We start from the raw sequence: 26,507 nt of genomic DNA, 5'->3' as shown, positions 1-26,507 counted from the left end.
TTAGGATCGTGCTTCTCATCCTTGTCCTTTCTCTTCAAAGGACACTGGGATCCATAGTGGCCCTTCGATGCAAGGGATGCATTATCCTCCTCCTTGGGCTTCGACCCACTACTGCTACTGCTTCCGTCAAGTTTAACCTTCACTAGGTCTCTCCTCAGCTCCTCTTGTTTTAGAGTTGCCCACATCTCATCCCAATTCGGCAATGCTGCTCTGCCCAAGATACTCTGGACAAAGACTTGCCACTCATTTGAGATAGAATTGAGGGCCAGTCTAACTAACTCTGAATCCTGAGGTGTATGCCCCGCAGCAGACAAATCATCACGGGTTTCCTTCAGCTTCGTGAGGAATGGATCCACACGCTCTCCCTTCTGCATCTGAGCGAATCTCAACTTCTGCTCTAAGTACATATTTTGCTGCTCGGAAGATCCCTGATATAACGTGGCCAAAGCATCCCACATCTCCTTAGCAGTCGCCCTGCTAGCAACATGGCACACCACGTGATCCTTGACTCCATCTTAGCTCTGTACTTCTTCAAAAAATATGCATCTGTAGGTTCAGCCACCACGCTGTCGACATACATCTAGAGGGCATGCTCGTCTAGAAGGAAAGACATTCTAGGTTTCCAGATGACGTAGTTCGATGCTCCGTCCAACCTGTCCTGATCCCTCAAGCCACTGGTTGCCATATCTACCAAAAAAAAATGTCGAAAATCCCCTCTACTTCTCACTGCTGCTACTCGGCCAATGAGAAAACGGACTTCTCGGCGGGAAGTATGCTGAGGAAAAGTTCCCTCAAGGTGCTTCTCTTCTCTCTTTTGACGTTTTTCATCCCAGCAATTTGCCTGCTAAAAATCTGTATCCCACAAGCTCTCTCACGTTGAGGATTCAACACTGCTCCCTCTACCCCGGCAAAAATTTGAACTGGGAGTTCTCTCTGTTGGCTCACTTGGAGAGAAACTAGGAATGGCACCTGCGGAGTACACTATGAAGCAAAAGGAGTTGGTCGTTCGAGCAGTTGATTTCTCATTGATTGTTGGACACATGTACAAAATGGGACTGGATGAGGTACTGCGCAGATACGCCCCTAAACATGAACGACAAAGTATTCTGACAAAATCATGGAGGAGTCGCAGGAGGGCACCATGCAGGAAAAACCACTACGCAGAAAATCTTCAGAGCTGGGTTATGGTGGCCCACAGTACATAAGGATGCAAAAGAATTCGGTCAAGCATGTGATGTATGTCAAAGAACAGGAAAGCCATCTAAAAGAGACGAGATGTCACTAGTACCACAGGTAACTTTGTAGACTTTTGAAAAATGGGCGATTGACTTTGTTGGACCTATCAGTCCGCCAAGAAAGAAAACAGGTGCGAGGTATATAATCACTGTAACTGATTATTTGACAAGATGGGCTGAGACACAACTAGTGAAGGATTGCAGGTTTGGCTATGTGAAGATTTTGATGAGTGACCAAGGCACACATTTCTTGAATAAGACTATTGAAGCACTAACTGAGGAATTCCAGGTTTATCACCAGAAGAGTACTCCTCATCATCCTCGGGCAAATGGTACAGTAGAAGGTTTCAACAAAATTCTGGAGAATGCATTGACCAAGGTATGCAATGTAAATAGAGATGACTGAGATTTGAGGATTCCAGCAATGTTGTGGGCATATAGAGCAACATGCAAGAAATTGACAGGGAAGACACTATTTGGGTTGGTATATGGACAAGAGGCAATTATGCCTATGCAATATATTGTGCCAAGCTTGAGAATTGCAGTTGTCACAAATATGGCAAACCCTGATATTATGAAGGAAAGAATGTCGCAAATACTAGCTCTAAAAGAAGACAGGTTCGTAGCAGGGTTCCATTAGCAAGTACAAAAAGCAAGGGAGAAAGTCTGGCATGACAGGCACATAAAGAAGAATACATTCATAGAAGGAGATCTTGTATTATTATATGACAACAAATTCGCGAAGTTCTCAGGAAAATTTAAAACACATTAGTTAGGACCATATATCATCAAGCACATCACTGATGGTGGTGCAGTTCATCTTGTGAAGTTGAATGGTCAGTTGATTCCGGGACGAGTGAATGGTAGTAGATTGAAGACATATAGGAACGACTCTGTCCCTAGAACTTCCCACTGAAAATTGAAGAGAAGGAAGTCTTAGTGCCACCTGCAGTTGAAAGTGGGCACGGGTGACGGGACTATAAACTACTCTCAGAAAGGGGCTTCGTCGAAGGAATATTATTGCGCGATACTCAGGAGTATGACAAAGTCCGAAGGAACTGCGACAAAGAAAAGGTGATTGCGCCACGAGGAAGGGTTCGTTGAAGTTGGCTGGAAATATGACCGTTGGAAGGAAAAATCTACTGTTAAAAGGGAAATTGTCGTTAAGGGACGCGGGAAAAGAGCATTTATGAAGCACAATTGGTTGTATCTAGCCCCATACCTGCATTAAATGAGAAAATCTTGAAGCAATCATGAGGTTGGAATTCAAATTTGTTATAAAAACCACATCCTACGCCACATTTGACAGTTTGTTGTCTAGAGAAATTGAGAAATTGCATAGAAGAGAGATATTGTATGTCTGAGAGGAGTTTTGAAGAACTTGTTGGAATATTTGCAAAGAAAGGATTAGCAGGTATTATGGAGGCACAAGGAGTGAAGGTACCCATGTCCCCAAGACGCCAGAGGTTGCCAAGAAAGCAGGTGCCCACAGAACCACAGCCACAGAAGAAGCAGGAGAAGAGTCTAGCTGAGGTCCCTGGGGCAGAACTCAGAACATCCCCAAGGAATAAAACACACACAGATGTCCGCACAAAGAACAAAGAAGATAAGGGGAAGACGTCGATGCAGAAAGGGAAGAAGGAGATACAGCAGATCAACGATAGCGAAGAGGAGGCCAAATTTCAATGCATGTAGACAGAGGACGAAGAGATTCCCGTTGTGCTCCCACCTTACATGCCACCAAGAAAACCAAACGCCAAGCCGGTTAAGGAGCCCAAGGATGGAAAGTTGGATGTGTTCACTCCGTTGCTGCCGGAGGAAGTATCATTTGAGGGCGAAGTGTTGGGGAGGATCCCCCAACTAAAAATGGAAGACTGGGACTTTAATGATTGAAGAAAATACCCTCAGTTTGAACCAAGTAGGTATCTGAAGCAGGTTCAGTACACAAATAGTGGAGTCACGAGTCTGGAACCGTTCCAGTGGGTAGAAAGATTGCAGAGTGTGGGCTTCCTGAACATGTTGAATGTGCCACACTTTGGTCGAAGCACAACTAGTACAATCTGTGTGCGGAAGCTCCTCGCACCGGTACACAACGAATGCATTTGGCTAGGGACGAGGATCCCCATTGATGAGATGCTAATCAAAAAAATCATTGCGTTGCCTGGTCAGGGAAAAGACCCCGCAGAAGGATTTGTGGGCAAGAACAAGGATAAGGAGATGGCACAGATGATGAAGGAAAAGTTCGGCTTAGTGAAGAAGTTGCGGGATACGACATCAACTCCATTGATGAACGAGTGTGTTTTGTCGTGCACATCTTGGCAGGAAAGATAATGAGGAAGTGTATGGCCAATGAGGTGCCTGTAGCGGTAGTATCTCTCACTGCGCAGTGCAACGCAGGAGTCCAATTTAACTGGGTTGTCTATTTGTGCAAAGAATTTTTGGTAGACTGCAGGGAAGCACAAGAAGAAGGTAAGCCATTCCACTATGCTTGGTTGTTAATACTCATCATGTTGATCGCGTGGAAAGAACTAGAAGACTCATAGTTTCCATCTGTCGAGGTGGATGTTTGTGAGGCAGTGAGGTATGCCTCCCTATGGTTTACTAAGGAGCCGACATGCGCAACAAAAAATAGGATTTTCTTTGTGGTGATGGCAACGAATCTACACATGGTGGTGAATCGGCATCCAAAGCTGTCACCTAGTTTGTACAAGCAGTATTGTCACATTGCAGATTTCAAAGCAGACTTCCACAGAGCTTATGTGAAGGTGACGAAGGACCCAACTAAGAATGGCACCCATTGCCAAATTTAGTGACTAAAGACGATTTTTTCATCATAGTACAGCAATGGCCGGAAGAATGGATGACTCCACTAGGGTGGAGCAAATGGAACAGAGAATGGTACACCGCAGGATGTAGAGGTGGAAACAGAGGAAACTAAGCAGGAACATGAGGATCCCTCAGTGATGCAGGAGTATCAGAGGAGTCGCCTTTCATTGTCAGAAGGAGAGACACAACTGCGGCAGGGAAGAGGAAAAAGCAAAAGGCGGTTAAGTCCAAGGGCATAGAAACGCTTGTCCTCACTGATGGGGACATTGACAAGATCAGAGATAAGGTCCAGGAGATCACGGCGAAGACCTGGGACAGAATTGATGATCGATATAGAACGATCTTGATTGAAGTACAAAAAGGCATCACGAAGCTCAGTCACTGCAAGGAGAGCAAAGGATAGAAACGCAATTCGGCATTAGAGTTGTGCAGGTGCTAGCTGGGGCACTTCACTGGTACTCACCAAAGGACAAAGAGCAAGCTAGAGTTTGGAAGAATGTCAACATAAATATTGTCGCACTGCCCATTCAAATATTGCATGAAATCCATCAAAGTCTAACAACTGAGCTAAACGAGCAGGAGCAGCAAACCTCAACAATGACAATGCAGACGGAAAAGGAGAAAGTTGCACTGAAGAAGTAACTGGAGGAAGTGGCTAAGCACAGAGATGATGCAATTCAGTGACAAGAGCAGTTGGAAAAAGCCATCCAAGAGAGTTGCAGCGCAGTCTTGGATGTGAAGATTGGTGATGAGGAACCACCAACAGAAAAGGTTGCGAAGCTCGGCCTCGCGATCAAGGAATCGAAGAACACATTGGCAAAGCTCCAATTTGACTATAAAGTGTAAATATCAGAGCTGCAAATAAGGTTGCAACCAGCCATGCCACTAGAAGTACAGAAGCAAAGACATAAATATTTAAAGGCAGCGTTGAAAGGCATCTCTGACACAGTGGCAGACTGTGGGAAGCTATTGGATGACATGATGCAGATTTGGACCTCACTACAGGAGGATCCAAACATCCAGAAAATTGAGGAAGAATTATAGGTGAAGCAAAAGCAATGCGATGAGATCTTGGCAATTGTAAAGACCTTACCAGTCTTGCAGAGACTCGCCAGCATTACTGAAGGGAAGAACCTCCAAAAGCAGATAGATGAGCTTCAAAGGAAGGAGCAGATATTACAAGCAAGGACTCAGCCATGGTAGGATGAGGCACTCAAACTGTCTCAGGTAGTGGACGACAGGCTCAAAGAATTGAAGAAAAGGGAGGCAGAGATACTACAAAAGGTTGTTGGCCCAACCACAGAGGCATTGCTAGAAGAGACGTGCAAACATGAGAAACAAATGGCAGAAACAGTCCAACAGTATAATGCAGTATACAACGGAATTGCAGCGAAGATCAAGGGAATCGAAGTTGAGTGACTCAGGACGAGTCACGGGTGAGTGTTGGGGGCCTGTTGGGCGCAACCCAACTTGGTCCAAGTTTTGGGTCAAAGACTCCGCATTTTGAGGAACGGAGCGCACGGAGCCGACGAAGTTATATTCATCACGCGGTGTTTTGGGGGCTTCATGGCGGGTCAAAGCTCCTTATTTTGTAACGGGTTTCGGGTATTAGTCATGGTTTCGCTGAATCCGTGGTATATGGACCATGGTTTTTGTAATAATGTAATGTATATAAGGAGATGTAATACTTTGTAATAAAATCATATCATGATAGAAGCATAGATTGTTCGTATTCTTTGTCTTGAGTCTGTAATTTTGAGGAAGGCTCCGCAACTGAGTGCGCGGAGGCCTGGAAGAGTTTGTAGATGAGTGTGCAAAACCACCAGCAGCTGGGTACGCAAGTCGAAGAAGAGCATGTATAGAAGATCATTATTAATAAAGAAGAAGTTTTGGCAAAGTATTGTGTATCTTTTTGTGCTCATTCTCTGTTGTTATTATCGTTATGCATGCTTTTTACTAAATTGCGCGAAAGAATACATGTTATACTGTTTTATGTTATTTGATGCGATAAAGGTAATTCTATAAAATTAATCAGCAGCGCGAAGTTATTTATGTACGCGGAGTCGTATGAAGGTAGAAAACATAAGTAAATACACGGATGCAATAGTGTGTATATCCCTCTGGTTGCGAAAACCTAGTTCTGCAGCCTCCCATAACTGCTTCGAGTGAGATTGCGCTCTGCTTGCAAGACATTGCCGAAAGAGCCAGTGGTTGAGGGTTTTGTTGGTGCACAACACACTATGAACCTAGGTCAAGCCCCCTTAAAGCAACAAATTGATAAGCATCATCATAACCAGCATTGTCAAAAATAGCAAGGCCTTGACTAACAAGCTCTATCTCTCCACTAGATTAGAGCACAATGTTGGGAGGCATAAATTTGGACACCACCGCCTCTCTAGGCACATACCCCATCTGGATGTTCACCAAGTATGTCCTCACAAGACTATTCTTATCTTGGATACCCATCCTCAAAGAATATTGGTTCTTGGGAATATTCTTATCTTGGATACAAATCCTCAAATAATATCAATCCCAAATGCTTATCCAATCCACCATTCTCCTTACCAGTGCCTTCACTAGGCTTACAACTATTAGTCCTGGCCATAGTGCATGACACATGGAGAATACGGTGTCCACCCTCACTCCCTCTCAACCAGGGAGGAGATATCCACAAGCCCAAGCTTGTCTCTCAAATACTCAAGTTTCCTATTAGGAAGAGACTTTGTCAATATATCTGCTACCTTTTCGTTGGCGGAGATGTATTGTAGCTTCACAACCCCATCCTGCACCAAGCTTCAAATGTAGTGATACTTGATATTAATGTGCTTTGTCCTTGCATGGAAAACTGGGTCCCCTGTCAACCTTATGCAACTTTGATTGTCACAATGTTAATTTTGGGTATGTTCTATGCTAGAGCAATATATTTCAATTTTCACAGTTAGCAATCACATCAGCATCAAAGTAAACTGCAGATAGAACATAAATATAAATCGCAGAAGACAAGCCAAGACAAGAGGACACAAGATGTGGCGCTAGCCAGGGACAAACCCCAATGTGGGGAAACACTTGACCAATTCTTCTTTTATGTTCTTCAAAGTTCAGCAGAGAAAGTGAGAGGGATAGTACATTTACAACAGAAGTCAACCCTTTGACTTATCTAGATCTAGCATAGATCATTTCGTATAACGATGAGATCAGTTGAAGACATTCTGCTTCAACTGATTCTCCAAGGTGACTCCTTCACCTATCATCGTGCTGCATCTGGTTCTCTTGCTATACTACTGTATACTGCACCATGCTGCACTAATCATGATTATCATCATGCTGCCCATGTCCATGATCTTATCCATCATCATGTTTCCCTTCATGTCCATGGTTTCATCCATCATCATGCTGCCCTTCATGATCTCATACATCACTGTGCTAGATGACAGCGTATATGTCATCAAGATCATTGCATATGCTATGCTTTCTGTGACATAGACAGATCCGTATAGTTATGCCCAGGATGTATTACTATGACCCTTCTCCTCACACAATGTCTAGACAGAGGTAGTGATCATCAAGTAGTTGACCGAGACTTGATTGTCCTGATTGCAATTGTAGTTTGTCATGACTGTGGCACCCTTATATTGACTGCGGCTCCTACTGCGGCTTTCACCCTTGACTGTGGCTCCCTTAACTGCGTGAACATATCTCCAAGTGTCCCTTATACCAGCGTATAAGTGTCTCTACAACTGCGTTATATATTACAGCGTGTATATATCATGTTGCGTTCTTGCTGTGTTGTATTGCCTGTATGTATCATGGCCTGTATATATCTTGCTGCGTTGATGAGCAGTGTATTTCAGCGTATATACATATCTCTTTTACAACGGGTAGGGTTTCTTTATTTGCCTGCGTATGTATGTCATGGCCTGCATTTAAATGTCTTCATATATATCCTTATCATGAACTATAAACAGCTTAATATGTCCAGCATATAAACACTGTATCACTTCCATTATGAACTGTGTATATGAATAGCATATCACATCTAGCGTATCTGAACAGCAGATTAAGGCATCCATTGACTGTGTTTTAATATTACAACGGCTACCTTCATATTACGTACACTGCCAGATTTGCATACATCAATTGTTGCGTGCCATGACTATGTAGTTACCAAGAACTATGTAGTTACCATGACTGCGTATTTACCATATGTAATTGCGGGTTATATATGACTGCGTTCCATATAGCTGCGGGTTCTATATATGACTGCGGTTGTTCCTTTTATGACAATGGATTAGGGTAATAGATAGGGCATCGCATTGACTGTAATCCATCACAGCGTTTAGGTCTTCACGTGCCTGGGATATTCTCCCCTCATCTACGTCTAGACTTCTTCATGACCGTTGCCCCTACGTTTTAGATCTCGGGCATCATTTGTACATAGGCCAGCATATCCTCTGTGTTTTTCCTTCTCCAAAAACCCAAGACGTGGAGAGGAGATCACACATGAAGAGGATGTGTCTGAAATAACTTCAAATCCTCTTCTATTTATACCAAAAACATATAGGTTGAATAGACATGACGTTTGGGCTTCTTGATCCTACACAAGTTGATGGTCGACTTGATAATAATTTCATAATCAAAATAAATTCATATCTCCATAAATACTTATCGAAACTAGATGATCTTTAGATCAATCCTACACCTCTTGATGACAGAGATCCAATAAAAATATCAGCTGCCATAAATAAGATGACCCACATGGAGTTTGGCCCTAGTTGCCAATTTAACACTCCCTCTGAACTAGGGAGAACTCCATCCGCTGATCCATATGTCCGATTGTACTATCTCTGCCATCAGTGCCCTGCACTGCCCTACTCATCTCTGCTCAACTCTGTTAATTTTAGGTATGTTCTATGCTAGAGCAATTTATTTAAATTTTCACAGTTAGCTCATTATCTTTTCCAGATTAGCAATCACATCATCATTAAAGTAAACTGCAAATAGAACATAAATGTAAATCGCAGAAGACAAGCCAAGACAAGAGGACACAAGATGTGGCGCCAGCCAGGGATAAACCCCACAATGTGGGGAAACCCTTGATCAATTCTTCTTTTATGTTCTTCAAAATTCAGCAGAGAAAGAGAGAGAGAGATAGTACATTTACAATAGAAGTCAACACTTTGACTTTTGATATCTGCATGAAATCAGTTGAAGACATATTGCTTCAACTGATTCTCTAAGGTGACTCCTTCACCTATCATAGTGTTGCATCTCATCCATTTGTTGCAACTTACCGTGTAGTACCATCATGCTGCTCATGATCACTATGCTGCCCATACATCATGCTGTCCATGATCTCATACATCATGCTGCCCATGCATCATGTTGCCCATGATCTCATCTACCTTGTTGCCCATACATCATCTTGTTCATGATATCATTATGCTGCCCCATGATCTCATATCATCATGCTGCTCATAATGCTGCCCATACATCATGCTTTAGTTCATATACATATCAGCCTTAGCTGCTTGCTATGGCTTGCAGCCTAGCAAGGCAGCTAGGCTATAGTTCCAGAATCCTCTACACAAACATGCTGTCATCAGCTTCCTTGCACACAGTCCTATCATGCCCAAATAGTCCTTGAATATGTCACGCTGTCACCTACAGCAATGTGACATTATGACACCTGTTTAGATGACTGTAATAGGTCTCTTTGCTGCTCTTAGATATCTCCATTGACTGTGAATTAGGTGTCTCCATTGACCTGCTTGGACAGCGTATATGTTCCTCCATATGTGACTGTGTTTAGGGCTGTTGACATCATCTTGAACAGCGTATAAGTGACTGTGTTTAGGTCTCCATGAACAGCGTATAAATCCCAGCGTATAAGGTCTCCATGGACTGTGTATACGTGCCTCCTTTGCTGCATAAAAACCTTTGTTGGTTGTGGCCTAGGGCACCCTTAAATGCGGTGGTTAGGTCTCTCCTTTAGGACTGCGTATGAAGCCTTCTAGGACAGCGGATTAGGGCATTCAATCTGTGTCTTGAATCTTTCCTTTACTGCGGCAAGATCTCACTCAACTGCGGCTAGGATCCTCTCCTTCATGACTGTAATTTAGGGCTCCATTAATGACTGCGTTTAGGGCATCATCCAGCGTATATTTTAGGTGTCCCTCCTTCTCCAAAAACCCAAGACGTGGAGAGGAGGAGAACACATGAAGAGGATGTGTGTTACAAATGATTTCAAGTCCTCTATATTTATACTAAAATGTAGATGATGAATAGACACGACTATTGGGCTTCTGAGCCTACTCAAGTTGTTGGTCGGCTTGATAATAATTCCATAATCAAAATTAATTCATATCTCCATAAATACTTATTGGAATCGGATGATCTTTAGATCAATCCTACACCTCTCGATGAGAGGGATCCAATAAAAATATCAGTTGCCATAAATAAGCTGACCCACATGGAGTTTGGCCCTAGTTTCCAATTTTAACACTCCCTCTCAACTAGGGAGAACTCCATCTGCTCATCCATATGTCTGATTGTACTGTCTCTGCCATCAGTGCCCTGCGCTGCTCTGCTTAGCTCAACTCAGCTCTGCTCAGCTTTGCTGGCTCTGCTCAGCTCTTCTAGCTCTACTCTGCTCTGCTCAGCTCTACTGGCTCTGCTCAGCTTTGCTGGCTCTGCTTTGCTCTGCTGGCTTTGCTTTGCTCTGTTGGCTCTGCTCTGCTCTACTAAGCTCTGCTGAACCATAAAGAAGAAGAATTGATCGAGAATGTCTCATACCATTCTCCACTAACCGAAGTCAGTCTCAGAGTGCGTATCACTGGTCCTAGACCAGTCTCAACCGACCCAAAGTCAGCGTCATAGTGAGTACCACTCCTACCACTAGTCCCAGACCAGTATTATCAGTCTTAGTGTACTACTGGTCCCAGACCAGTCTCAACCGACCCGAAGTCAGCATCATAGTATGTACCACTCTTACTGGTCCCAAACCAGTCCTCCACTGACCCGAAGTCAGTCTCAGAGTATGTACCACTGGTCCCAGACCAGTCTCAACTGACCCGAAGTCAGCGTCATAGTAGGTACAACTCCTACAACTGGTCCCAAACCAGTATCATTGATCCCAGATCAATGAAGGTCATCCTAGCATAGGGAGTACGTAGATACAGCGATGCGTCCATCGGTACTACTATGGTCCCTATCCTCATTTCCTTGCTCATTGATCAGATGAGAGGTACTTCCCATGAGTCCCAGACTGCATGGGTAGGATGCCTCGACAGGAGAACTTAATCACTCCTGTCCTCACAGGAGAACTTACCATCCTGCTACACTCTCGCCATGGAGAACACATCATCTAGGCCTCAAAGGAGAGTTGATCATCCTGCTACATAATCATCATGGAGAACACATCATCCAGACCTCATAGGAGAAATAATCATCCTGCTACATAATCGTCATGGAGAACACATCATCCAGACCTCATAGGAGAACTAATCATCCTGCTACATAATCGTCATGGAGAACACATCATCCAGACCTCACAGGAGAATTAATCATCCTGCTACATAGTGGTATCCAAACAGCTCACTGAAGAGCTTTCGTAACCAGACTGCCTCTCAGGTAGTCATGCTAGCAGCAATATACTCTGCCTCGGCAATGCTTAAAGCCACCAACTTCTGCTTCCTGCTCATCTAGGATATCGAAGCAGATCCCACGGAGAGCCAGCACTGAGAAGTGCTCTAGTGATCCTCAGCATTTGAAATATTTCGGCAGTGTATCTCAATCCATGAGAGATTGTGCCCTGAAGATATCTCAGAAGATTCTAGGCACCAATCCAGTGAAGCTTAACCAAATATGAGCTCACCATACTACCTACAAAACATATGTCCGAACGGAGGTTCACCGAGAACATCAACGCAAATGAGTTTATGAAACTCAGAGGCATTTCCCAAATCTGGTCCAACATCATTACCTTATAACTTCTGAAAGTTAAGATCCTCGAGGTAGTCACAGGCTTGCAGTTTATCTTTCCACATTCAGAATCCAACTCCCTCTGTCTTCTACAAATGAGAGGGTTTGCACCTGTCAGACATAGGTGCCGGTATGAGAGGTCTGTCATCCACAACCTTCGGATGGTTTGGATCGATTTCACTCCTAGTGAATCTCAGCTTCATCAGACAGCTGTTGATCCTCTCATACTATGCTCGGGGTGTTTTGCTTCAAGCCATAGAGGAATTTCTACCACCTGCATACGTGAGATTCCCGATCATGAATCTCAAACTCCTCGGGTTTTTCCAAACCTGTGGACCTGTGGCATGAGGGGAATGGTCCCCTTATAAGATTTTCCTTCGGTACATCTCAGACATGTACCTTCATGTTCTTTTTGAATTCAGGCATCCCTGTCACCATCTGACTCACAGACCTTCGGTGTTGTGTCAATGGACATGGTCCCCAGTGGACTTCCTACAACTTGATACAACCCTGAACTCAAAAAAAACAACTTTGAAAAATCAATTTTCAAACACGTACCTTTCCATCGATGAGTGCCACCCTGAACCTTTGACTTCCATTGCTAAAATGGACACCAGGTTCTTCTTGCGATCAGGTACATAAAAGTGTTTTTGTAAATGAATCGAGTTACCCTCATTCAATTTAGGGGTAACATTCCCTACACCCTTTCCGGGATAGGTGGTATCGGCTCCAAGTATAATCCCATGATTATCTATCCGATGAAGTGCTTGGGGTTCCTTGCTTTGAAGAGTCAACCATTTCTCCTTGATGAATTGTATTACTTGTCATTCCCTTGACCCTGGAATGATTTGTTTGTCTTCATCAAGAGAAGTGTCTCTACCATTCAGACACTCCTTTGCATAATGGCCGAACTTATTGTAACCAAGGCATCTGTCTTTCCTTCCACCCTTAGATCTGAACTTCCCAATGAAGTGATCTTTAGGTAGGCCATCAGAACCGTCTGTTGTGCCATTCTGATAATATTCTCTGCTTCGACTTCACTTGGGTGAATTATGAGGAACCCATTGATCCTTTTGTCTTGCCCCAACTATCTTTGGTGATTGCTCTTTCACTCTTGCTTGGGCATTGTCTTCACCTCAACTCCGATACCATGTTAAGTTTAGGTATGTTCTATGCTAGAGCAATTTATTCGAATTTTTACAGTTAGCTCATTATATTTTCCAAATTAGCAATCACATCAGCATTAAAGTAAACTGCAGATAGAACATAGATATAAATCGCAGAAGACAAGCCAAGACAAGAGGACACAAGATGTGGCGCCAGCCAAGGATAAACCCCACAATGTGGGGAAACCCTTGATCAATTCTTCTTTTATGTTCTTCAAATTTCAGCAGAGAAAGAGAGAGAGAGATAGTAGATTTACAATAGAAGTCAACACTTTGACTTTTGATATCTGCATGAGATCAGTTGAAGGCATATTGCTTCCACTGATTCTCTAAGGTGACTCCTTCACCTATCATAGTGCTGCATCTCGTCCATTTGTTGCACCTTACCGTGCAGTACCATCATGTTGCATCATGCAAGGCAGTTAGGCAATAGTTCCAGAATCCTCTACACAAACATGATGTCATCAGCTTCCTTGCACATAGTGCTATCATGCCCAAATAGTCCTTGAATATGTCACGCTGTCACCTACAACAATGTGACATTATGACACCTATTTAGATGACTGTAATAGGTATCTTAGCTGCTCTTAGATATCTCCACTGACTATGAATTAGGTGTCTCCATTGACCTGCCTGGACAGCGTATATGTTCCTCCATATGTGACTGTGTTTAGGGATGTTAACATCATCTTGAACAGCATATAAGTGACTGCTGTTTAGGGCTGTTGACATCATCTTGATCAGCGTATAGGTGACTACTGTTTAGGTCTCCATGAACAGCGTATAAATCCCAGCGTATAAGGTCTCCATGAACAGCGTATAAATCCCAGCGTATAAGGTCTCCATGGACTGTGTATATGTGCCTCCTTTGCTGCATAAAAACCTTTGTTGCTTGTGGCCTAGGGCACCCTTAAATGCAGTGGTTAGGTCTCTCCTTTAGGACTGCATATGAAGCCTTCTAGGACAGCGGATTAGGGCATTCAATCTGTGTCTTGAATCTTTCCTTTACTGCAGCAAGATCTCACTCAACTGCGACTAGGATCCTCTCCTTCATGACTGTAATTTAGGGCTCCATTAATGACTGTGTTTAGGGCATCATCCTGTGTATATTTTAGGTGTCCCTCCTCCAAAAACCCAAGACATGGAGAGGAGGAAAACACATGAAGAGGATGTGTCTTACAAATGATTTCAAGTCCTCTATGTTTATACTAAAACGTAGATGATGAATAGACATGACTATTGGGCTTTTGAGCCTACTCATAGTGGGTACCACTCCTACTACTAGTCCCAGACCAGTATCATCAGACTCAGAGAGTGTACCACTGGTCCAAGACAAATCTCAACCGACCCGAAGTCAGCATCATAGCATGTACCACTCTCACTGGTCCCAGACCAGTCTTCCACTGACCCTAACTTAGTCTCAGACTAAGTCACCTGACACAGGGATTCGGGACACGTAGGATTCGAGATTCGTGGTGTCGGATTCGGACACGCTGACCCCCCGGAACAGGACACGTTATATATTATTTTATTAAATATATATATATATATATATATATTAAAAATTAGATATTATCATATTTCTTACACAAATTTTAATTAATGATACAAATTTATTGATTTCAAACATAGATCTTCATCTATAGCTATTGGCATGCATAGTACATACAAAATTCAAATAAATGTCAGTGGTACTGGTCACGTAAATGATAAATCTATTAAAATTTAAATCATGATTCATAATTCATAACTGAAAGACAACTTACAACTACAAGATAGTAAGATAAACACACTGACAATTGTAGTTTTCTCATTAAGTCATCAAATCAAAATGTGTTACATAGGTAGTGTTGGTGCAATGCCAATGGCAAATAGAAATAGAAAATATAAAACAACTACAGGTATACAAGCCTCAAGGCATCAATCAGCATCACTGTCCCCATCATCATGGTCCCCACTGCTCTCCTCTGCATCCTACTCCTCCCCTGTATCCATAGTTGCCTCTGCATCTGTTGGTATGGAGTTTGACCCCTCTAAGTCATCAAACCTAACAGTGTCTAGCACTGGATCATTGAGATCCATGTTGGCCAATGCCAACTCAACAGTGGTGTCCAGACCCATATCATCAGGAACAGTGTTACTTGGGAGCGGGAGCGAAAGCGGGGAGCGGGAGCGAAAATGGGAGCAGGAGCGACATATTCAGAAGCTCTTGGTTTGGTGCTCTTGATTAAATACGAGTTCCATACCCTAATACATGACAAAATTCAATGGAAATATTGCAATCCCCCAATCCTAAAATCTTGAAAAACTGATAAGTCTGCTGGATTTTGAATGAAATCTAAAATTCTACTTTCTCCATATGAAATCCAGTGAGGTCGGAACCACTCTCAAACATCCTGAGTCATTTCATGGTAATGTTAAAAATTTAAGTAAAAGGATGAAAATGAAGATTAAGGAGAATGTCACTTTTACTTCAAGAATTTAACATTACCATGAATAGCATATCAATACTAGGGCCTAGACTTGATCATGACGCTGCCAAAATGCTCTACTCCTTGCTGCAACAGGACAACAGGACAAATCACTTGCCAAATGAAAATATTAATGAGCAAACACGCCCTTTTCTTTCCCGCACTGAGCTTAGCGAGTCCTGGAAATGGACACGTGTCCCAAAATCGCGACACGCTTTTGAATTTCGTGACACGACCTCGGATTCGACGTGTCGGAAACGGACACGACGTGTCATATGATTTGGACACGAATCCAGACCGAATCGTGTCGGATTCGCTGGATTCGGGATTCGTAGGGGGTCTAGGACGAATCCGGTGACTTAGGTCTCAGAGTATGTACCACTAGTCCCAGACCAGTCTCAACCGACCCGAAGTCAACTTCATAGTAGGTACAACTCCTACAACTGGTCCCAGACCAGTGTCATTGATCCCAAATCAATGAAGGTCATCCTAGCATAGGGAGTACAGTAGATACAGTGATGCGTCCATCAGTACTACTATGGTCCCTATCCTCATTTCCCTGCTCATTGATCAGATGAGAGGTACTTTCCATGAGTCCCAGATTGCTTGGGTAGGATGCCTTGACAGGAGAACTTAATCAATCCTATCCTCACAGGAGAACTAATCATCCTGCTACACAATCGCCATGGAGAACACATCATCCAGGCCTCACAGAAGAACTAATCATCCTGCTACATAGTTGTCATGGAGAACATATCATCCAGACCTCACAGGAGAACTAATCATCCTGCTACATAGTCGTCATGGAGAACACATCATCCAGACCTCACAAGAGAACTAATCATCCTGCTGCACAGGAGACCGAATCATCCTGTCCCACAAGAGGGCGAATCATCTTGTTCCGCAAGAGAGCGAATCATCTTGTTCACAGGAGAGCGAATCATCTTGTTCATAGGAGAGTAAATTATCCCGTCCCACAAGAGAGCAAATCATCTTGTCCCAATGTGCACCACTAAGGGAGGGTGAGTCACCCTGTGGTCGTATGTTGCTCCAGTAGGAACCGCAAGCCCCCAGAGCTCCCAGAGCTCAATGTATGCAACATGAAAGACCCTTTTACAAGGGTCTCTCGACGACTCAAAGTCGTTCGGGAAAATCACAAATTTTATCTTTCCCCGGGGCTCTGACAAAGTGTAGTGACCTGTACATCATCTCAGTGCGATGGAGCCTCCTTGCTCATCGACTTACCATATCCCAAATAAGGAAGTATCTGATGTCTATCTGCTGGAGCAATCATTGAATACGGGATTCCTCAATAATCGAATCCCACCTCTGGTTGTCACAGAGAATCACAGTGGTATTCATCATGTGTACAAACAGCTCACTGAAGAGCTTCCGCAACCAGGTAGCTTCATATGAGATCATACACGTAGTTATTGTATCCGGTCTTGGCGGTGCTTATAACAACCGACTTCTGCTTCCTGCTCATCCATGATATCGAAGGAGAATCCAAAGAGAACCAGCACTGAGAAGTGCTCTAGTGTTCCTCCACACTGCCTGCCCAATCAACATTTGAATAATCATGCAGATTCATATTTCCGGCAGTGTATCTTAATTCATGAGAGATTGTGCCCCGAAGATATCTCAGAAGATTCTTGGCACCAATCCAGTGAGGCTCAACCAAATATGAGCTCACCATGCTAACTGCAAAACATATGTCGGGAATCCAACTCCCTCTTACTTCTGCAAATGAGAGGGTCTGCACCTGTCAGAAATAGGTCGTCCTTATGAGGTGCCAGTATGAGAGGTCTATCATCCACAACCTTCAGGTAATGGTTTGGATCGGTTTCACTCCTAGTGAATCTCAACTTCATCAAATAGCTATCAATCCTCTCATACTATGCCTGGGGTGTTTTGCTTCAAGCCATAGAGAGCTTTCATCCACCTGTATACATGAGATTCCCATTCATGAATCTCAAACTCCACGGGTTGTTCCAAACCTGTGGACCTGCTACATGAGGGGAATGGTCCCCTTGTAAGATTTTCCTTTGGTACATCTCAAACATGTACCTTCATGCTCTTTTTGAATTCAAGCATCCCGGTCACCATCTGACTCACAAACCTGCGGTGCTAAGTCAATGGACATGGTCCCCAGTGGACTTGATACAACCCTGAACTCTAAAACATCTTTGAAAAATCTATTTTCAAACACGTAACTTTCCATTGATGAGTGCCACCCTGAAACCTTAAACTTCCATTTCTGAGATGGACACCAGGGTCTTCTTGCGATCAGGTACATAAGAGATTCTGGGGTTCCTTGCTTTCTTTGAAGAGTCGACAATTTCCTTGATGACCTGCATTACCAGTCATTCCTTGATCATTGAAGATGTCCCTGGAATGATTGTTATCTTCATCAAGAGATGTGTCTCTGCCATTCAGACACTCCTTTGCATAATGGCCTAACTTATTATAACCAAGGCATCTGCCTTTCCTTCCACCCTTAGATCTGAACTTCCCAATGAAATGATCTTCCGTTGTGCCATTCTAATAATATTCTCTGCTTCCACTTCACCCTTAGTGAATGAGAAGAGGGATAATGATCCCATTGATCCTTTTGTCCTATCCCAACTATCTTTGGTGATTGCTCTTTCACTCTTGTTTAGGCATTGTCTTCACCTCACCTCTGATACCATGTTAATTTTAGGTAAGTTCTATGCTAGAGCAATTTATTTCAATTTTCACAGTTAGCAATCACATTAAAGTAAACTGCAGATAGAACATAAATATAAGTCGCAGAAGACAAGCCAAGACAAGAGGACACAAGATGTGGCGCTAGCCAGGGACAAACCCCAATGTGGGGAAACCCTTGATCAATTCTTCTTTTATGTTCTTCAAAGTTCAGCAGAGAAAGTGAGAGGGATAGTACATTTACAACAGAAGTCAACCCTTTGACTTATCTAGATCTAGCATAGATCATTTCGTATAACGATGAGATCAGTTGAAGACATTTTACTTCAACTGATTCTCCAAGGTGACTCCTTCACCTATCATCATGCCGCATCTGGTTCTCTTGCTGTACCACTGCATACTGCACCATGTTGCACTAATCATGATTATCATCATGCTGCACATGTCCATGATCTTATCCATCATCATGTTGCCTTTCATGTCCATGGTTTCATCCATCATCATGTTGCCCTTCATGTCCATGGTTTCATCCATCATCAAGCTGCCCTTCATGATCTCATACATCATTGTGCTAGATGTCAGCGTATATGTCATCAAGATCATTGCATATGCTATGCTTTCTGTGACATAGACAAATCCATATAGTTATGCCAGGATGTATTACTATGACCCTTCTCCTCACACAATGTCTAGACAGAGGTAATGATCATCAAGTAGTTGACCGAGACTTGATTGTCCTGATTGCAATTGTGGTTTGTCATGACTGTGGCACCCTTATATTGACTGCGGCTCCTACTGTGGCTTTCAACCTTCACTGTGGCTCCCTTAACTACATGAACATATCTCCAAGTGTCCCTTATACCAGCGTATAAGTGTCTCTACAACTACATTATCTATTACAGCATGTATATATCATGCTGCGTTGTATTGCCTATATGTATCATGGCCTGTATATATCTTGCTGCGTTGATGAGCAGTCTATTTCAGTGTCCATTTCAGCGTATATACATATCTCTTTTACAGCGGGTAGGGTTTCTTCATTTGTCGGCGTATGTATGTCATGGCCTGCATTTAAATGTCTTCGTATATATCCTTATGATGAACTATGAACAGCGTAACATGTCTAGTGTATAAACACCGTATCACTTCCATTATGAACTGTGTATATGAACAACATATCACATCCAGCGTATCTAAACAGCAGATTAAGGCATCCATTGACTGCGTTTTAATATTACAGCGGCTACCTTCATATTACGTACGCTGCCAGATCTGCATACATCGATTGCTGCGTGCCATGACTGCGTAGTTACCAAGAACTGCATAGTTACCATCACTGCGTATTTACCATATGTAACTGCGAGTTATATATGACTGCGTTTCATATATGACTGCGTTCCATATAGTTGTGGGTTCTATATATGACTGCGGTTGTTCCTTTTATGACAATGGATTAGGGTAATAGATAGGGCATCACGTTGACTGTAATTCATCACAGCGTTTAGGGCTTCACGTGCCTAGGATCTTCTCCCCTCATCTACGTCTAGACTTCTTCATGACCGTTGCTCCTGCGTTTTAGATCTAGGGCATCATTTGTACATAGGCCAGCGTATCCTCTATGTGTTTTTCCTTCTCCAAAAACCCAAGACGTGGAGAGGAGATCACACATGAAGAGGATGTGTCTGAAATGACTTCAAATCCTCTTCTATTTATACCAAAAACGTATAGGTTGAATAGACATGACGTTTGGGTTTCTTGAGCCTACACAAGTTGTTGGTCGACTTGATAATAATTTCATAATCAAAATAAATTCATATCTCCCTAAATACTTATCAGAACCGGATGATCTTTAGATCAATCCTACACCTCTCGATGAGAGGGATCCAAAAAAAATATCAGCTGCCATAAATAAGATGACCCACATGGAGTTTGGCCCTAGTTGCCAATTTAACACACAACAAATGATGGTAGAGTCCAAAGGTCCTTCAAACAAATCTACAAGCAACTTTCATAGTCAAACGGCTTCTCGCCAACTTCATTGGCTACTATATATTCAGCTTCAGAACTGCTCAATGCAACTGAGTCTTGTTTTCTGCTTATCCAAGAACCCATAGAGAATCCTAAACAAAAACATCCACCTGGAGTACTTTTTCCATCTACATCATTGCCTGCCTAATCTGAATCTCTGTGGCCCAATAACTGAATCTTATTTCATGCAACGTATTTCAAACAATGATGTATAGTCCCACGAAGATATCTCAAAATGTGTTTCGCTACTATCCAATGATCATGCCTTGGCTCCATTTGAAATTGGCTAAGAGTGTTTACTGCAAAACATATATCAAATTTCTGCAAAATCTTGATCACATATTTTCCTTGACCAAGATAAATCTCGCCAGGTTTCTGCCATACTTCGAGTCCCAAGTAATAGTGCATTAGTCCAAGATCTTTCATATCAAATTCAACTGCTAGTTCCTTCTTGCATTCACGAATACGATGCTCCACACCTGTTATTAGTAAGTCATCCACATAAAGTAATATGATCACGGGTTCATTCTTTACCACCTTGATGTAGAGATTTGGATCTGCAAAACTTTTGACGAAACCAAGTCTTAATAGATAAGCATCCATTCTGGCATACCATGCTCTAGGGGCTTGTTTCAAGCCATATAGAGCCTTCTTTAACCTGCAAACATGTGTTTCCTTGCCATGCACTTTGAATCCTTGGGGTTGCTAAATGTAGACTTCTTCATCAATTGTCCTATTTAGAAAGGTTTCCTTTATGTCCATTTGATGAATGGTCCAACCCATAGTAGCTACAATGGAAATGAGGGATCCAATGGTTGTGTATCTGGCTATTGGAGCAAAATTTTATTTGTAATCAATTCTTTCTTGTTGAGAGAATCCTCTTGCCACAAATCTAGCTTTAAATTTGTCAATACTCCCATCCGTTGCATGCTTGATTTTGTACACCCACTTGGAAGTCGCAACTAATTTGTCTTTTGCTCTAGGAACAATTTCCCAAACATAATTCTTCATTATTGATTGATATTCTTCTAACATTGCATTTTTTCATACTTGATGTTTGGCTGCTTTTTCGTAAGAGGTAGGTTATGCTTCAGTGAATTTGGTCATGTATGTTGCATAGCCTGAATATCTCTTGGGTTTCTTTCTTTCCCTAAATGTTCCTTTTGTTGCTGCATGTCCTTCGGCTTCTTGTAGAGTTGATCTTAACCAAGCTGGTCTTTTTCGAGTTTTTGGAATGATGACTGGTTGTACTAGTTCACTTGGTCCTTCTGGTTCTTCATGATGATTAGATGTAGGTTTTGGAGGATTGTCTTGCCTTCGACTTTCTTCATTGGGAAAGATAAGTTCTTCTTCATCGAAGTCAATGGGGATATCCTTGGACTTCTTGTATGCAACGCTCTCATCAAATGTAACATCTCTGCTTACTTCAATACGACATTCTTCCTTGATGTAGACTCTATATGCTTTGGATGAGGTGCTATATCCAACAAAGATACCTTTCATACCTGTCGGGTCCAACTTCTTCCTTTTGTCCTTGGGAATATGAATGTAAACAGGACATCCAAAAATTTTGAGGTGATCAACATTCAGCTTCTTTCTTGTAAATGCTTCTTTCGAGGTCATGTCATTGAGAATTTTTGTGAGGACTTCTATTTTGTATGTAGATTGTTGTCACAGAAGCTTCTCCCCATAAGAATTTGCGAAGGTCTTCACCATGTAGCATGGCTCTTACACATTCTTCAATGGATCGATTCTTTCTTTCAGCCACACCATTTTGTTGAGGATTGTATGGAACTATTAGCTCCCTCTTAATTCTTGCTTCTTTGCAAAAGGCCACAAGTTCACTAGAAGTATATTCTCCATGATTATCTAATCTTAGGGTTTTGATCCTCTTTTCTATCATATTTTCCACTTCTGCTTGAACTTTTGGAACTTCCTGAATACTTCATCTTCAGACTTTAAGAGGTATATCCAAGTCTTTCTAGAATGATCATCAATAAATGCTACATAGTATTGATGACCACCAAGTGACTTTTCTGACATGGATCCACAAACATCGAAGTGTATTAGGTCCAAGATTTCCTTGGATCTTGTGTCACTACTAGTGAATGGTTTCTTCACATTCTTACCAAGGGCACATCCCTTACAGACTCCTTCGTGATCTTCTTTTAATTGGGGTCTACTAGTAGCCATTTGATTCAATGATGGCAATATCTTATAGTGGAGATGGCCATACCTTTTGTGCCATAATTCACAAGGATTGGTGTCTAAATGTACTAGAGCTTGAGGAGGATTTAGAAGTCTATACAACCTCCCTTCACGAATCCCAATAGTCCTTGCATTTTCTATACTAGATCCCTTTGCCCAAACAATAACTTTGCCATCAACAAATGCTACCCTATCTCCTTTATCTTCTAAGCAAGAAATAGAAAGAAAATTATTTTTCAAACCTAGAACATAGAGGATGTTGTTGAGATGAATGTTCCCACCAGATTCCAGCTCTAAGGAGGTAGATCCAATCCCTTTGACCGAGTAGTTATTCTTGTCTCCAAGTTCAACTGTGTGAGAAGAGTTTCCTTTTGATAAAGTGTTGAGTTGACCATGTTCCCTTGTCATATGCCTTGAAGCTCCACTATCGATTACCCATGTATTATCATCTTCAAATGAACTTGTAAGAGCGGAATAGAGACTTCCATCCTTGACTTCTTTAGATAGCTTGGAGATGAACTTGATGATGCATCCTTTAATGGATTCAAAGAGACTCCTAAGAGTCTTGAGACCTTCCTTCATGTATCTTGCCATTGGAGAGGGAGAGAGATGATAGCTGCTACAAGAATGTCTTCAAACAAGAGTGCCAACAAGATGTGATCTTTAAGCTTCCTTCCTTCACCTTAGCTCTGATACCATGTTGAGAAACCAAGATGCTTATAGATAATGATGATTTCTCTTAACTTGATAATTACTTGTGAATGTTTATTGGCTTCTTATTAATATTATGTTCTCTTTGTCAAGCAATTACCAAAATATAAAGATCACAAAGAGACAAAGAACACCAGAGATTAGGCTCCAAGCCAGGGCACAAACCCACAAGGGGGAAAACCCAAAAATCCTCTTCTTATAGAATCAGATCAAAGTGAGATATCCAAGACCCAATACCAAGATCAAGACTGCCACAAAGACCCAAGTCAGCCCTCCTTCAAATCTCCTCCAACCAAGTCAAAGTCAACAAAAGTCAATGCTGGTCAAACCTTGTCAAATCTGGTCAAATCACAAAATTTTGGACCTGCAGTTCAGACCTGTAATTTCATAGAGCTGCCCCAAAACCTTCACATGTGTGAACAGAGAAGCCAAAAACACTCAAATTTCTCTCCCTTGACTTCACTATTTTTCTTCTGTCTTTGGCACAGAAATCAATGTGTTAAGTGAGTGAACCAATGAGGTCGAAGTGTCTTGTATTTATAGCCTTCCAGGAGGTCGAATAGTCACCTCTTTAGGCTGACTTGTCCGGGAGGGCCGACTTGGTCTTGTGGATGACAATTTGACTTTTTGACTCAAATAAAATATTTTCTTTTTCTTACAAGAAATCCAAATGGGACTTTGACTCGAATACATTTCTTTGATTCATACTAAATTCTCTTTTGACTCAAATGACCCTATAGGCTATACGCATGAAGAACATGCTTTGACTAGAAATAAAATAATAATAATGAATGTAATAAATGAATATAATAAGTATATCAATGATACAATTGTATTACATTATGAAGACCAACACTAGTTACATTTTAAACACAAATCAAGTCATTGGTATATAGGTTCATAATTATTCATTGATTACTCTGTTGAACTTGGTTTTCATTGTTGATTGGTTGAATTACAAATACTATTGCATGAATTATTGCATTTGGTTAATTGAGCAATTATATTGTTGTGGTTCATATCATACTGTACTACTGAAAGAATCATTTGTCATTACTGAACGGGCAGAAGAATAATTATTGAGAAAACCTAGCAAGTTTAATAGAACCCTAGGGAAAAAATCTCCCTAGATTATTACAGTGGTATCAGAGTTGTGCATCCTACCAGACTGAGGGATTATGATGAGGTCTAGTTTGATTCGGTAAATGACCAACACTCTTTCAAATTAGAGCAGTGATTTCTCCCAAAGCAATTATGAAGGATTGGAAGGAATTTTGGTCTAGTCCGGTTCTTGATCTTATAAGTACCCGGCCATAAAACAAGTGCTTGAAGAAGAGAAGGCGGACCCAAGTCAGTATACATGGCTATACCCTCTTATAAAGAATAAAATAAGTCAATCTCTTGAGCCTAATGATAAGAGCACGCAGAAAACAAGCATAAGGAATTGGAACGATTTTTGGGTTAGCTGCAGCAAAGACAGATCAAGTGATATTGATGGTAAGCTGAAGACAGAAAATCAAAGTATAAGAGAAGCTGAAGCAGGGGCAAAGGCACCTCCAATGATTGGTGATGGCTATACAAGAAGCAAACAAGTGCCTGCAAAGATCTAGTAAAAGAAGAAAAGAAGCATTCAGATGATTTTCAAACATCTGCTTCAGATCATTTAGGAGTTACAAATGTTGAATATGGAGAAAATATAGGACAAGAAGTCTAGACTAGTCAATCTCACTGCATAATTATGATTCAGTGGAAAAGAAGCGTGATTTTGAATATCCCAGGACCGAACTGTGTGAGCGAGATATTTACAGAAGAGAGCAGTTGGCAAGCCAGGAAAGGTATTTATTAAATGAAGGCGACAATGATGTGAAGAATAGTGTGAGATGCAGGAGAGGGAATACAGTGTGCAAGATCAAATGAAAATATTCATGTCGAAGAAGAAAACACTGACACGATTAAGCGAGAAGAAGAAGATCAGGGTGCTATCATCTCTCTAGGGTAGCAAGAGAAGGAGCCAATGCCCAAATCACTTTCCCCAAGGGTTTTCCTTTACAGCTATGAAGGTTGTGGGAATAATTTTACATATGTTGGAGCTTTGAGGAAGCATTCACATGTGCACAAGGGACTACATGTTTGTCATTATGAAGGATGTGGCAGGAAATTTCTAGATATCTCCAAGTTGAAGAGACATTTTCTCATCCATATGAGAGAAAAACATCTTACAAGTCCACATGAAGTTTGTGGTAAGGCATTTTCTTTGGATTTTAACTTGCATGCACATATGCAAACACATTCACAAGAGAACTCTCATATTTATCCATTCGAACAATGTGTGAAAAGATATGCATGTGAGTACAAGTTAAAAGCTCACATCAAGAGGAATTTGGCTAATGCAGTGAAGTTGCCCCTTCGGACTAAAAGGGAGTTTCTTCATCCAAAAGTTCCTACTTCACTGTACGGCTCTGTCCCTTCAAATCATCCTTTTTCCTGTCCCTACGTGGGTTGCATCAAGTGCTACATACACAAGTATAAATTAAATCTTCATCTCAGAAGAGAACATGTGGGTTATACTATCAAAGAAAATGGAAGACATGGAAGTGATAGCGACATTTTCTGCAACAAATTTTCATAGTAAGTTTTTTAATGTAGTTGCAGTTGATTTAAATATGAAAAAAATTTCTAAAGCAATTGTGGAAGACAGTGAAGAGACAAAAGAAGAACAGGACAATACAGGTGATGAAGATTTGGGACCATATCGGGCCAGTGGGGAATTCGTGGGTAGACAATCTGCAGAAGTTGTCCAAGAGAGCTCACACACACAAAGAAACATAAAAACCGTTATCGCAGTTTTGAACAGATTGTCACAATCTAATGAGCCAGGATATGAAAAGAATATTGAACATGACACATTCTTGAGAGATTGGAGAGCTCACCTCTTAGTAGAGTACTCCAAGAATAAGTTCGCTTGTGAATTATTGGACGGACTCATTCATGATGACAGGTACAAGGTGGACAACAAAATCATCTTCTACAAAGGTAAGATATATTTTGTCCCCGAATCTACACTCAAGGAGAAGCTCATTAGAGCTACACATAATGAACCAGCAATAATGTCTCGCCCTCAAGACAAGGATGGCATCAACAATAAGAGTTTAATTGCAGCGACAAGGGAAGAAAAGAATACAAGACAAACTGGCTAT

The 26,507-nt window shown here is 41.8% G+C and overlaps 2 protein-coding genes across 5 annotated transcripts in view; one reads left to right on the top strand and one right to left on the bottom strand.

Annotated features, from left to right (window-relative positions):
• LOC149261214 (cationic amino acid transporter 9, chloroplastic-like) overlaps positions 1–26,507 on the bottom strand; it is a 158,711-nt gene that overhangs the window by 12,689 nt on the left and 119,515 nt on the right. The gene's annotated exons all lie outside the window — the stretch shown is intronic.
• On the top strand, positions 963–25,939 carry LOC149261215 (uncharacterized). The gene is made up of 3 exons (XM_089434099.1): positions 963–1,064; positions 1,525–1,614; positions 25,310–25,939. Exons 1-3 carry the CDS (start codon positions 963–965, stop codon positions 25,937–25,939), a joined length of 822 nt encoding a protein of 273 aa, XP_089290225.1.

Source organism: Pinus tabuliformis, chromosome 6, assembly GCF_031772625.1.
Source record: "Pinus tabuliformis cultivar Carrire ecotype Pingquan chromosome 6, CPIR1, whole genome shotgun sequence".
NCBI lineage: Eukaryota > Viridiplantae > Streptophyta > Pinopsida > Pinales > Pinaceae > Pinus > Pinus tabuliformis.
This window is presented reverse-complemented; position numbering and strand designations above follow the sequence as displayed.